This window comes from Onychomys torridus, chromosome 7, assembly GCF_903995425.1.
Source record: "Onychomys torridus chromosome 7, mOncTor1.1, whole genome shotgun sequence".
NCBI lineage: Eukaryota > Metazoa > Chordata > Mammalia > Rodentia > Cricetidae > Onychomys > Onychomys torridus.
Window position 1 is genome coordinate 72,077,494 of NC_050449.1, and position 15,320 is coordinate 72,092,813.

The window sequence follows — 15,320 nt, forward strand, 5'->3', positions numbered from 1 at the left end:
CATATTCAAGAAGAGTAAACTCCAGATGTGCAGAGGCTATCCTCAAAGTAAACTCCAGATGTGCAGAGGCTGCCCACAAAGAGGTCACTGCTGCTGGAGGCTTATGCAGCAGACAGGAAGCTAAGCTTACTTTACTGGTCGACAGGAGAGAAAGGACATTCCCTGCAGCAGAGTCCAGAGGTCTGGACTTTGGTGGTGAACAGCAAGCGAATCTGTACATTGGGGAAGAAGATGAACCTTGGGTCTGCAAGTGTGTAGACTTCATTCTGTGGACAGAGCGAAGCCATTTTTGCCTAGGGTCCTACTATGGTTATAACGGACACCGCTTATTTGCCTGGGTCTGTGGCAAGAATTTCAACCCTCTGCTTCCTTCTCAGATCTGTTGTTCTAGATGACAGTGGCCAAGAGTGAAAGGATGGGGTTAGTGGAATTAGTTGGAGAGTGGGGTGTGGTGGGCAGGAGACAAACTAGAGAGAGAATGGGACAGAGTCAACAGGCTTAGAATGTGGAGATAAACGCTTTGCATGGATACCGCATGAAGCCGTTCTTGTCTGTGAGCTTATGGGAAGACTAAAGCGTTTCTCGTGGACCCCCTGGTTAAATAGCTCTCTGGCATATTTGACTAAGTGGAGAGTTGACACGGGTTTGAATTCTGAGTCCCATCATGTGTTGTTGCTATAGTATGGGGCCATGCCAGTCAATTGCAGTTGAGCATGTAATTAACCTCGCCAGCAGTCAGCTTTTTCAACTATAAGGAGAGGTTACTTCTGTTCCTCTTTCTGCCTCTTCATAGTACCATTTCTACTTTCATATCACATACGCATAGGGACACACACACACACACACACACACACACACACACACACCCCTCCTCTATATTGAAATGTAGATTCCATGTATGAGAGAGAATGTGTTATTTGTCTTTCTGAGTCTGATTTATTCATGAAGGAGAATTATAATTAGAGTCAAGCTGGAGTACCCAGCACAGTGGGCCTTTAATGAATGATGGTGCTGTCTCAGCAGTGAGAATAGATTTCCTTCCTCCCTCATTTTCAGTAAACACAGTCTTTTTTTTATGACATTTAAATATATGTATATCATCTTATTTTGTTGATAGTTACCCTCCATCACCCTCCCTTCTTCCCCTGGTTCCCTCCCCTCCCCTAAAGAGGCTTTCATGTTATATGTATGTGACATGAATATATATCTGTGTATGATGGCCAAAGTAGTTTTTGTTCTTTTTCCTCTCATTTCTCGGTCCTTTAGAGTTCTTTCTCCCCTCACATAGTACAGTTTCTACATAAAACACACACACACACACACACACACACACACACACACACACAAATGTAGATTCCATGTGTGAGAGAGAACGAGATATTTGTCTTTGTTAGTCTAGCTTATTTCACTTAACATACTGTCTTCAGTTGTTTCCTTTTTCCGTTAGTGGCACAAATGACAGAACTTTATTCTTTATTGGGCATCTATACCACATCTTCTTTATCCATTTCTATGTAGATGGCCATTAGGCCAGTTCCATCTCTTGGCTATTGTGACCAGTGCTCAAAAAACATGGTCGTGCAAGTGTGTTGGCCTAGATTCTTTCGGATGTATGCTGAGGAGTGGCAGAGTCAGGTCATGTGGTGATTCCAGCTTAGTTTCTTGAGCTCCCTCTAGTCTGACTTTCATATTTCACTGGTTTGTGTTTTCTCTGGATCACTAATGTAGATTTGCTGGGATGCCTGCTCTGTGTTCTCTGTAGAAGGAGCTATGGCGTCAGGAATTAAAAGGTGGATCAGAGTCAGCGTGGTCTCAGGAGAAGTAATAGGAAAGGAAGAAATTGGATTTGTTTTTCCTTAGTGGTATAGAGCTGTCATTTTCCAAAAACTATGTGTTGTTACTTTTCTGGGTGCCATGACAAAATACCTTTTAGGAGCACCTTAAAGAAGGGTTGATTTTAGCCCATAGTTTGAGGGTGCTGTCTTTCATGGCCTGGACGTGGTGGTGGTAAAATTCGGCTGTTGCTGTGGTGGTAGGAGCGAGAGGCAGCTGGTCATGTGACATCCTGTTGAGGCAGCTGGTCACGTGACATCCTGTTGAGGCAGCAGAGGGACATGAATGCTGCCTGTCTTCAGGCTTCTCTTCTTCTTTCCCCCTTGATTGCGTCTGGGTTGCGAGCCTACTTCTACGGTGGGTCTTCTGTCCTCAGCTATACCTTTACAGATCCCCCCAGGGGTGTATTTCCTGGTGGTTCCAAACTCTAATCCAGTTGACAATGATGTTTAACCATCACACTCTCCTAGTGTCATATGATGGGGGAAACTTCTGGATTGCCTAGAGGAGGTGGTTACTGCCAGGCATCGTTCCTGAGTAGGAGACACTTGCACTCGGTTAGCCTTCCACAGTTAACACACATGCTTTGGTTACACTTGCACTTGGTTAGCCTTCCACAGTTAACACACATGCTTTGGTTTTTGTTTTAGGATCCGAAGTCTAATTTGGTTCAACAATGGTTTTCTCAGAAAGGTGATCATGGAGTCGTCTCCAAAACTTTTCAATTATCTTCTCATCCAATACTTGGTGACTGGTCCATTCAGGTTCATGTGAATGTGAGTATAAATACATTTTTGGGGAGGACATCCAAATTATTTAAATTGTTCACATGGTGAAATTTCTCCTAAGTCATTCTATGAACAGAAATAAATTACTATGGACATCTAGACAACTTAAGTGACTTATTGCTAATTTGCTATATTTCTCAGTAGGTTAGCCTTCGTTACAGTCGTTGTCTTTTTCTATCATAGGATGTTTGAAGGTTTAAGCATTTTGTCATTTTGTTCTAACACAGAATAAATATTTGCTTATTAATTGCACACATTGACTCTTTGAAGACTGAGAACTGAGCACAAAGCTGTTCATCTGGCACATTTTCTGTTTCAGAATAATGATTAAAACGATTGGACGAACCTGCTTTGTTTTTGCTACAAGAAATAATGGCTTTACAGAGTCACATTGACCCTGTTCCTCAGGCCTTCCTCCTCAGGGTTCCTCCTACCTGGCTCCTGTGTTTGCTTCCCTCATGAGCATGTCTGTGTCTGTGAACCTAACAGTCAGAACAGTGCCCCTAGTGGCTCTCTGCCTCAGCTCTCTCAGGGGCACCACCATTTTTTTTTTTTTAAGTTAGGGTTTATACTGCTGTGATGAAACACCATGTGATCATAAGCACTTTGGGGAGGAAAGGGTTTATTTCCCTTCCACTTTACCATCATAGTGCATCACTGAAAGAAGTCAGGGCAGGAACTCAGAGGCAGGAACTGATGCAGAGGTCACAGAGGAGTGCTGCCTACTGGCTTGCTCTCTCCATAGCTTGCTCAGCTTGCTTTCTTACATCACCCAGGACTACAAATTGCAAACCCCAGCAGCTGTCAATTGCCAACAGTTGCCCAGCTAGCGGTAGGACTTCATGAGCCCCTCCCTCATCCATGATGGGATTTTGTTTGGCTTAGTCTTGTGTCTGTATTACTCATGAATTTACAGCCCCTTTGAGTTCATGTGTCCTGTGGCCCTGTTACGGCTGTTACCACTGGCTCTTTGTAAGTGTAAAAATGGTAATTATTTCATCCTCTCTTCCATGATGATACCTGAGCCTTGAGGGTGATGGGGTGTGACACAGATGTTCCATTTGAAGCTAATTGCTTCTTAATCTCTAACTTTCTACATGTTGTCCAGTTGTGGGCCTCTGTATTAGTCACTTTCCACTACAAAAAGAAGCTTCATTGATAAGGGCTAAAAGATGCATTAATCTATGGGTTTAAAGATAGGAACTTAGGGGGAAATTTAATTCTCTGTTGACTTAGCAGAATAATAGTATTGGGTTCTTCTCTGGGGCCTGTGACCTAGTTAATAGTACCTGACATGAGTTCTGTCTTGTGGAGTGGGCCTTAAATCCAAGTAGAAAGTGGTTGGTTACTCAGATAACGTTTGTGCAACTATTGCACAAATGGGCATGTCTTGCCAGGCAACTTACTATTGTAGACACGTGGTCACAACTGAGTGAGACTTGATTATTTTCATCCCCTAGTGGCACATATAGGACCTTCCAGATAGCCAGTAGGAAATAAACTTCCAGATTGGTACCAGCTTGATTTCTCCATGTCCTATAATTCAAATATGTAGTGTCTTCAGTAACAGGGTCTTACCATTAAGTTTTGGAGGGTAACCAAGAGCAATAGCAATAGCCGGTAATGTTTGGGGGGACTATGGGACCACACAACAACAACTTGAAAGGAAACTCATACCACGAACTGGGCTTTTTAATCTGCTAGTTTCTGGTGTCTGGGAGAAGCATCCCCCATCCCCCCACCTCATTATAGGGTAACTCCATTTTAACTTCTTTTATATGTATATATTTTAGGAAGCCTTCAAAGTAGTAGTTTCCTATATGTAGCAGGTCTCTGTATGGCCTTTTCAAAGGTCTTTAGTATTAGTTGTCATGACCTCCTGCTCCACGTTCTCTTTTCTACAATACAGATATTCTTGATTCAAACACGACTTATTGATAAGAGGATCTTTGGCAAGTATGTAGAATGAAGATTTATGACCTCTTAGAATTGCCATTCCATTATTAAGATATTCTCAAGGGAGAAACCCAAAGGAATAATTTAGTTAGTTTTTGAGATATTAAGATATTTAACTTCTTGGATCTTTCTAGTTGTTACTTTTTCTTTTTATTTGTTTATTTTTTAAGAGAGGGTCTCATTATGTCTGCTTCTGTCTCTGGGGTGCTGGGATCACAGGCATGTACCTCTACATATGGCTTGCTCTATTTAAAAGTAACATGACCAGGTGATGGGTCAGTGTGCCTGTCACATCTCAATCTTGGGGTACTCTTCCTTAGGATCGGATGAAGGGGTTGTACCTGGTGTAAATGGTAAGCTCATTTGTCTGGTCTTTCTGATATGAGTCAAAATATTCACAGATATAATTCATTATTGGCAAAAATTATTCATCAGTTTGTGCTTTAAAAAAGTAAAGGGGTCCTTACCTTAGAGAGGAAGCTTATTTGCCATGGAATAATCCTCTTCTACACTGCAAAGATTTGTCACTTGAATTTGTTTAATAAAATGCTGATTGGCCAGTAGCCAGGTGGGAAGTTTAGGCAGTGTGATCAAAATAAGGATGATTGGAAGGAGAAGGGCAGAGAGAGAAATCACCAGTCAGACGCAGAGGGAGCAGGTGATGAATATACCCTGCTAATAAAGGTACCACCATGTGGCAAAGCATAAATAGAAATATGAGTTAATTTAAATGTAAGAGTTAGTTAATAACAAGCCTGAGCTATTGGCTGAGCATTTATAATTCATGTTCCACCTCTGAGTCAGTTAATAGGGCCCAGTGGTCAGGACAGGAAATGTCCGTTCACAGTTATTCAGTCATATGTTGCGACTCAAATGAACCTTGATATTATTCTGAGTGAGATCAGTCACAAAAGGACAACTGCTGTGTGATTTCAAGTAAATGCAATATTCAGGATATAGAAAATCAGTGAAATACAAAGTAGAATGGGGGATGCCAGGGAATGATGGGACAAGGAGGTGGAGTTGATTTGATGGTGTAGTTTCTGTTCTGCAAGATGAAATTCCAGAGATCTGTTGCCAACAATGTGGATAACAATACCACAGAACAGCACTCAGCGATGGTTAGATGGCAAATTCATGCCACTGTAATTAAAATAAGTAAAAAAATCAGTGTTACCTATCTGTGAGATATGTTGGTCATCAGGGTATAATATTTACATTTCTCTATAGTTTATGATATGCAGATGAGTTAATTTTTAATCATTTTTTTATGTAAATCTCAGAAGAGGTGCGAGATGATGGGTCAGGTGAGATGTTTGAAATAGTGCTTGCTTGAAGCAGCATAAATGAAGGAGTCCTGTGGAAACTTAGTTGTGGGGACTGGCTGACAGGTCAGGGTCAATGCTAAGGTCCTTTGAGGCTCTTACATCTGCTGAATGGCCAGTGGTGTTTTTGTAGACCAGTTTATATACTTACCAACTTTAACCTTGTTAATTTTGCCAATCTTATTGAATGTATGACATGGTTTTAAAGAATATTGAAGCAGTGCTGTAAAAGAGGTTCATACATGCAGTGAGTGTTCATAATATTTAAGTATTCCCAAGTATTAAAATAATATCTGTAAGATTTGTAGCTGAGGTATTTGCTTATTTTTCTGATTTGTAGTTTAGTGTAGTAATCACCAAAACAAAAATTTAGACATTAGAAAAATAAGAAATTTGAAAAGATCCAGGAACTTTTGGACACCATGAGAAATGCTGATCTTCGGGGTTGGGGATTTAGCTCAGTGGTAGAGTGCTTGCCTAGCAAGCACAAGGCCCTGGGTTTGGTCCTCAGCTCCACAAAAAAAAAAAAAAAAAAAAGAGAAATGCTGATCTTCAAATGTGTCTCTAGTATAAGCACTGGGCTGACAGACTATTATAATTAAATAAACATATCTATATTATATAATAAGTATATAATGTAAATTTTATGAAGGTTGACATCTACTATCAGGAAAGCACAGACATAGTTTTTATATATGTTCTCATTTGTTCTTCATATATAATTCTGTGATATGGGCACAGTTGTGTCCATTGTACAACAGGAAGACCATACCCTAGCAAATTAACTTCTTACGTATACTGATGTAGGAGAGGAGATCTGTTTTGACCTCCCATTTGACCTTTATTTAGTTCAGTCCAGAATCAATGGCAGCTTTCTAGCCCCCATATTCCTTTAAGACTCAGGTCGTCCACACTAGAGCAATGAACAGCAATGGTAATCTTCAAATAGACACAGTGTTTGCATATAAGTTAACAGTTATTAGATGTCTTGATCTAAATGCAGTTTTCCCCTTTTCACATTTTAGAAGGTATCGTTATCCCTTTCAAGACAAGCGCTGAGTGCTTATTGTTGATGAAATGTCAGAATGAGGCTTAACTAAAAAAAAAAAAAAAAAAAAAAAAAGACCCTCCTTTAATGAAATTGATGGCCACGAGGGGGCAGTATACTCAAAGGCATGTTTGAGTATTGGCCCTGGCCGAGCCTCGCTTCTGGTTTTTGTCTGCTTGACTCCTGGTTTGCATTCACGGACTTTGTATTTTACCACTTACTTTTGCTTTAGCAGTGAATCATGACTACGGATGGAATCTACTCATTATTTGAACGCTCCACTATTATATACAATATTTGTATTTTTTTGAGGCAGTGAACATTCTTAGTACAAAACTGGGGAGAATTATTTTCAGGAGAGAAATTTGAAACCTCATTCTATTTGTAGAAAAACTATAAAATAATATCAGCATCACAAAGGAAAGACACTGTCAGAGGTCTCACGTGCAGTGACTGTAGATAACCAGAAAGTACAATTTTTAGTCACACCTCCCCCAGGTCAGGAAAGGGATGCTTTAGTGAAACTCTCTGTGGGCTCCTTGGCATTTATCCCGTTCTTCCACGTTCATTTATAGGAGAAGACAGTCAGCCATTTACTGACTGTCAGCCTTTCTAGAATAGCCTAAATTGCATTTGGTCATCATGCATTACTTTCTTTCTTTTTTAAAAAATTTTATAATTCTAAAAAATTGATTCTTTGGGAATTTCATATTAAGCATCCCAAATCCACCCAAGCATTGCTTTCATTTTCAGGGTTTTGAAGTAATCATGAGTTGTGGTGTGTGTGTGTGTGTGTGTGTGTGTGTGTGTGTGTGTGTGTGTGTGTGTGTGATATGCATGTATATGCGTGTGTGGAGACTAGAACAACTTCTTCTATTGTTCTCCATCTTATTTAAAAAAATAAATTTTGTTTTTCGAGACAGGGTTTCTCTGTAGCTTTGTTGCCTGTGGTTGTTTTTTGTCAGGTACAACAGTGAGAACAATAACTAAAATTCACAGAGAGAGAGAGAGAGAGAGACAGACAGACAGACAGACAGAGAGCCAGTCTAATTTATAAGGTGAAGTTTAGGAAAGATTATTTACAACCTATTCCTTATTGTGTACTTTTTTTGGGGGGGGGTTTTCGAGACAGGGTTTCTCTGTAGCTTTGGAGCCTGTCCTGGACTGGCTCTGTAGACCAGGCTGGCCTCAAACTCACAGAGATCCACCTGCCTCTGTCTCCCAAGTGCTGGGATTACATGTGTGCACTACCACCTGGCACATGTGTGTTTTTGTACCACATGTAGGCCTAGTGCCCTTGTAGGCCAGAAGAGGGTGGTGGATCCCCTGAAACTGGAGTTACAGATGGTTGTGAGCTGCCATGTGGGCTCTAGGATTTCAACCAAGGTCCTTTGGAAGAACAGCCAGTGCTCTTAATCACTGAGCCATCTCTCCAGCTCTGTTAGTCTTTCGTGTGAAAGATTTCATTCAGCCTATTAGGTATAATGGAAAGATCCAGGAGAAGAAGGGATCTAAGTTGAAGATGTAGAAGTCAGAGGTTGATGATGCTGTGACTCTTGTGGGGAAACAGAAAGGAGATGCCAGGTGTAGGAACGTCTGCGCTACTGGACAACAAGAATGGAGACACATAAGACAAGACGAATCTTTAAGAAAGACTAATTGGCCGGGCCAGGCAGCAGTGGCGCATGCCTGTAATCCCAACACTCGGGAGGCAGAGGCAGGCGGATCTCTGTGAGTTCGAGGCCAGCCTGGTTTACAGAGCGAGATCCAGGAAAACCAAAAAAGAGAGAGAGAGAGAGAGAGAGAGAGAGAGAGAGAGAGAGAGAGAGAGAGAAAGAGAGAGAGAGACTAAATTGAAAGGATAATTTTGACTCTGCTTCTCCTTCCGTGGTGTCACTCTTTCTGGTCGGTCCTCCAAAAAGAAAAGCCATCATCGGATCTCTCTGCCAGCTTTCCTCCAGTCCTCCAGTTTGGTAGGTTCCTGCTTGCTTGTGTTTATCCTTTGTTATCTCGTACACCTTGGCATTTTGCCAAGCTTGCTTTTCAGTTCATTTGATAATTCATTGCAGGCGAGTCCGCTCATAGGCACGCTCTCAGCTTCCACCTGCATGCCAGTGACTCTCAAGTTTGTCTCTTTGAGGCCTCCGAATCATCCTTGCCACTGTCCCCCACCATAGCTGGCTCTTCGCCAGCATTTTCCGCGTGACTGAATTATTCCACCCTCCTTTCCGGCTGTGTTAGCTGCTAGCCTTAGCATTCTCCTTGACATCTGATGCTCACTTAACCACCCACATTCAGCCACCAACAACTTCTGTGGTGTCTATGCTTATGTACATTGCAGATGGGCTCATTTCTCCTTCTTTCCTGCTCCACGTCCCCTTTCAAAGCTGCCGTCACGGTTTCCCTAGATATTGTCACCGTCTCTTAGTCATCTTCCGTAAATTTACTTCTTTCTATACTTGCAGCTCATTCTCTACACAGCAGTAAACGTAATCTAAACAGCAGTTGGATCACGTTATCTTCCAGCCTAAGCTTTCCAAGCACTTCCCACTGCTCGCAGAGTAAAATTCACATCCCACTGCTGCTTTCCCAAGGCCTTGCTTGATCCCATCCGACTGCTGTCTCATCTCCAGTTTTAGTCTCTGCAAATCTGACCCCTACTATTTATTGCAGTTTGTAACTACAGATACGTATGTTTGATTAGCATCTTTGCACTGGACCAGACTCTCCTTGCAGGGAAGGCACCTCCCACGTCCACCACAGTGCCCGACACTCGTTTTCTGTAGAAGTAGCTGAGTAGATGGATGGATGGATGGTTGCATTCATTGTACTTGCACTCCAGCCCTGGTGATTCTGATTCGGTGGCTCCAAGGTGGGAGTTGGACATCTCTTATTTACTAAGCTCATCATAGATGGCTCTGATCAATCTGGGTTGAAATCCCTAGAGAAATACATCGTAGCTACAGTTTAGAGCACAGATGTTTGTGCTCTAAACACAGCAAGGAAAGGGCAATGTAAATATTGATAAACATTTTCAGTCACTTGGCAAATCCTTTTATTGGCTGTCATTCCTCCAAGTAAGTCAGCATAAATGCAGTGACACTTTTATGTGGTGATGGTTCCATTGTGGTTTTTTTATTTTTATGTTTTTATTTTATTTTATATTTTACTAATTTTATGGTAAAAATCCAAGAGGAAGAAGATTGCCTAGTATTTTATAGATAATAGGTTCAAGAATATCCAGATTAGTAAGGATTCCAATGATGCCGGAAACATGGGACTTTTCTCTTGTGTGCAAGGCCAGAGGCAGCACCCGTCAGTACACATAGGAAAGTGGTGAGACATGGCCCTACAACAAGGAGGTGAGGTGGGTTTATGTAACAAGTACAGAGAGCTCTGAATTGGGAGTCACAAGGTCCCCAGAGGTCCTTGGCTTCGTTCAGCAAATGCAGAGGCGATAGACTAGGAATCATTCTAGTCTAATCTTTCTCCTCCTCCTCCTCCTTCTCCTCTTCTTCATCCTTCTCCTTCTCTTCTTCCTCTTTCCCCTCCTTTTCTTCTCTTCCTTCTTTCTTATTTTGGTACTGGGGATTGAACCTAGGGCCTCACACACGCTAGGCTATTTTTTTTCCTATTTATTTTCAATTTTTGAGGTAGGGTCTTATGAAGTTACTCAAACTGGCCTTGAACTCAACTCATGACCCTCCAGCCTCTTGAGTAGCTGAGATTGAAGGCCTGAGTTGCCACAAGCAGAAATTTTCCTTGTGGAATTCTTGACACTCTTGGTATCGCTAGGAGATATTTTGTTAGTTTCTATTGATTGGCAGCTCATAACCCCTCCTTCAGCTCCTGTGCATCCAGAGCACACACCTCCTTCTTGTTCTCTTCATGGTCCCACCCAGCCTGAAGTTATTTGGGTCTGTATAGAACATGCTCACCATGATGACTTACACTTTTTGTAAATCCAGCTGAGGGAAATTTCTAAAGCCTTCTTTGCTTTTCAGCATTCAGGTGGTGCAGCTCAACCCCAACTCAGCACGGACTCTTTGTGTTTTCTTTTTCTTTTCTTTTCTTTTCTTTCCTTTCCTTTCCTTTCCTTTCCTTTCCTTTCCTTTCCTTTTCTTTTCTTTTCCTTTCTCTCTCTCTTTCTTTCTCTCTCTCTCTCTCTCTTTTTCTTTTTCTCTTTTTTTTTTTTTTTTTTTTTTTTTTTTTTTGAAACAGGGTTTCTCTTTGTAGCCATGGCTGTCCTGGAACTCACTCTGAAGACCAGGCTTGTCTTGAACTCACAGAGATCCACCTGCCTCTGCCTCCTGGGTGCTGGGATTAGAGGTGTGCACCACCTGCACCAGGCACAGCATGTACTCTTGGCCCTGCTGTTCCTTGTAGTGGGCCAGTGAGTAACCTCTCTTTAGCTTTCCAAGTGTTCTGAGAGCATGTGGTAGATTTACTTTCAGCTTTTTGAGAATTCTCCACACTGATTTCCAGAGTGGCTGCACCAGTTTGCAAACCAATCAGCAGCAAGTGAGGGTTTCCCTGGTCGCCACAATTTATAGAATCAGTGCAGTCCCCAAAGTCTCCATAACATTCTTCACAGAAATAGAAAGCAAAGACATCCTAAAATTCACAGAACCGTAAACAAACCCCGATAGTCAAAACAGTTCTGAGCGAAAGAATTGCCGAGGGCATTACCGTTCAGATTTCAGGATATTTTGGGTGCTTTTCATTATCATGACACTGCTGTAGAGTTGGGACAGAGACCATCTGGCCTCCACAGTTTAATGTGTTAGTGTCTGGCCTGTCTGGCCCTTTACAGGGAAAAAAATGTGGATCCCTGTGCTATACCACTGGAAGTACTTTTGTACTTCCACATTTTGTTTTTTGGATTATCTGTGGCACTAATGGCTACTGATTGTCAACATTGTTACTAACTTTACCTAGTTCTGTGTTTTCTGCCATTTTCCCTCTGTTACAGGGCCTCGCTACCCAGACTGGCCTGGAATTCTTTTCTAGCCCAGGCTAGTCTACTTTACTCTTGCGATTCCCCCATCTCTGTCTCCCCAGTGATGAGATTTTCATTGTGTGTCACCGTGCTTGGCTCTTTTTTACTATTTTTGAATATATGTTTTGTAAAAATGCTTTACAAAAATAACTAAACTTAGAGCGGGCCGGTGGCGGCGGCGGCGGCGGTGGCGCACGCCTTTAATCCCAGTACTTGGGAGGCAGAGCCAAGCAGATCTCTATGAGTTTGAGGCCAGCCTGGGCTACAGAACGAGATCCAGGACAGACGCCAAAACTACACAGAGAAACCCTGTCTCAAAAAAAAAAAAAAAGCTAAAATCGTTGAAAAATTGATCTAACTTCTTGACTGTTCAACAGACAATTTGTTTGTTTCCGAGATCCTTTGGCCAGTAGAATAATTTACATCTTGATTTGCATATTACTACTTGTGAACACCCTGGGAAAATGCTGTGTGACCTAAAGTGTGCAGTCATCACTCAGTTATGAAATGATTTCTTAGTTTACTGTCATAATTAAAGGGTTAATGAAAGGAAGGCTGTGTCTTCTTTTCCGTCAGCTTCCTTTGATGCCGGCTTCTTCTCTCCTTGGCGTTGTTTCCCTGGAAACTGGGAACACAGTCATCGTTGTCTGCCTCTTCAAGGCAGCCTGACTCTTCATAGGAGAAAATGATTTTAAGATCTCATGTCTGATAACTGAGGCTCCTAGAGTACCCTAGCAACTGGCCTGGGACAAGAGTCAGCTGGGTCACTCGTTAATACATGCATTCATTCAACAGACACCAACAGTGTGCTGAACTAGCTGCTCTGCCACAAAGATTTCACAGTTTCTTTCTTTTTTTTTTTTTTTTTTAAAAGATTTATTTATTTATTATGTATACAGTGTTCTGACTGCAAGTATCTTTGCAGGCCAGAAGAGGGCACCAGATCTTATTACAGGTGGTTGTGAGCCACCATGTGGGTGCTGGGAATTGAACTCAGGACCTCTGGAAGAATAGTCACTGATCTTAACCTCTGAGCCATCTCTCCAGCTCTGATTTCAGAGTTTCTTAAAGAGGATGGAGCAAAGCAAATGATTATGCAGATTATATTAAATATTGTGGGAGACAAAGGGCATGCTGAGTGGCTTGGTGAGGTGGAGCTTCTGGGAAGAATCTCTATCCAGAGAAACAAATCTAGGACATTTGGGAGAACATGACAGCAAGTGGGTCTGAACTTGAAACTCTCAGCTGAGATCTGGGCTAGAGATGATGATTTAGGAGTCATTAGTACAGAAACAACAGTAAAAAACTCCTCAGGACTGATATATCTTGACAGAACTTCATTATGTTGTTTTTTATGTACTAATTAGTGTTTGTTGTATATGACTTTATTTATTTTACATTTTTTTAAATTTATTTTTTGAGATAGGGCTTCTCTGTGTAACAGTCCTGGCTGTCCTGGAACTTGCTTTGTAGACCAGGATCCTTGAACTCAGAGATCTACCTGCCTCTGCCTCCCAAGGGCTGGGATTAAAGGTGTGCTCTACCACCGCCGGGCTTGTATATGACTTTATCTCAACAGAGATCATCTCATTCCCCAAGCTATTTTTTTTAAAATTTAAACCTTTAAAGATTAATTTACTTATTTGATCTATAAAATGTCCTGCCAGCATGTAGGCATGTATACCATGTGAGTTTCTGGTACCCTTGGAGGTCAGTAGAGGACATTGGATCTCCTGGAACTGGAGTTACAGATGGCTGTGAGCCACCATATGGGTGCTGGGAATTGAGTCCAGGTACTCTGGAAGAACAAATACTCTAAATGCTGAGCCATCTCCGCTTACCCCTGTGCTTATCTGTGTTGGCCTCAGGAGGGAGGCAAACTATTTCAAAGACTAGAATTGTGTATCAGCAAATCGGGCAACACAGATACATCACTGAGAAGAGACTAGTTCTCTGAATCCTATTTAGAGTGACTCCTCCTTGTAGCAAGCTGTTCTGTGTGCCAGACAGCAGCAAAACAAATGGCTCTTCCCATGGCTGGACATGTTTGCTGAGACCATCAGAATCCCTGATGAGACAGAGTGCACATAAACATAGAACATTCCTAGAGTCTGTCTTTGTCTGTCCCTTACAGTGTCTGAGCTTGTAGTCATTTATACCTTTTGTCATTGTTATTTGGGACAGAGTTTCTCTGTATGGCCCTCTCTGTAGGTCAGGATGGCCTCGAACTCAAAAATCTGCCTGCTTCTTCCTCCCGAGCAGTAGGACTAAAGGTATGAACCACCATGTCCGACTCACTTCTACTTTTTAAAAACTGGGTAGCTCTCTGTTGTCTGAGCTTGTAGTCACTTCTTAACACTATGTAGGACTCTGAATGCAGATTTGTATACATTCTACCTTGATTTTAGAGTCATATAATATAGGAACTTGATGGTGATAGTAGAGACAGTTTCTGAAAAATGCAGTTATCTCTAGTTATCCACCGCTACATAAGTAAGCCATAATAAACTCATTTTATGGGGGCTGGAGAGATGGCTCAGTGGTTAAGAGCACTGACTACTTTTCCAGAGGACCCAGGTTTGATTCCCAGCACCCACATGGCCGTTCACAACTGTCTGCAACCCAAGATCTGACACCCTCACACAGACATGCATGCAGGCAAAACATAAATGTGCCTAAAATAAAAACAAAGAAATTATTAAAAAAAAACCAACTTTTTTTAACTTATGATGGCCTTGTATGGGGCAGTTTTTGGGCTGCTGTTGCTGTCTCATTTTGGGGGTAGATGTTAATTTTATATCTCCCTGGAAAAGTCAGGCAACAATTAACCTCTTGGTTTAGTTTTGAAGATAACAAAGTGTAGTGAGTCAGGTACACGCAGCTTATAATATTCCTATATAATGACATGCACACAGTTGAAGTAGGGATCGTCAATATGGAGATTCTTAAGGCTGATCCAAATAACACATTTATTTAGAATATATATGTATTTTTTTAGGAAAAGGTTTATTTCAAATTATGTCGTGTGTGTGTGTGTGTGTGTGTGTGTGTGTGTGTGTGTGTGTGTGTTATGTGCATGTGTATGTGTAGGTGCCCACAGAGGCCACAAGAGGGCATCAAATGTGGAGCTGGAGTTACAAGAGATTGTGACCTGATTGTAGGTACTAGAAACCAAACTCCTTTGGAAGAGCAGCAAATGTTCTTAACCACTGAGCCATCTCTTCATTCAGTATAGCCTTTAAATGATGATCTTTAAACCAAATGTTAAACAACTCTATTTCTTTCAGCATTGATGATTAAGTCCAGAGACTTACAGAGAGCTACTGATCTACGTCCCAGACCTAGACAACTATTTTGTCAGCATATAAAGA

General features: G+C 41.7%; 1 protein-coding gene across 1 annotated transcript in view; it reads left to right on the forward strand.

Moving 5' to 3' along the window:
- Nucleotides 1-15,320, forward strand: part of Cd109 (CD109 molecule) — a 105,784-nt gene that overhangs the window by 24,699 nt on the left and 65,765 nt on the right. The window contains exon 5 of the mRNA XM_036194335.1: nt 2,484-2,609. Coding sequence (XP_036050228.1) covers nt 2,484-2,609 — 126 coding nt within the window. The remainder of the gene's footprint in view (nt 1-2,483; nt 2,610-15,320) is intronic.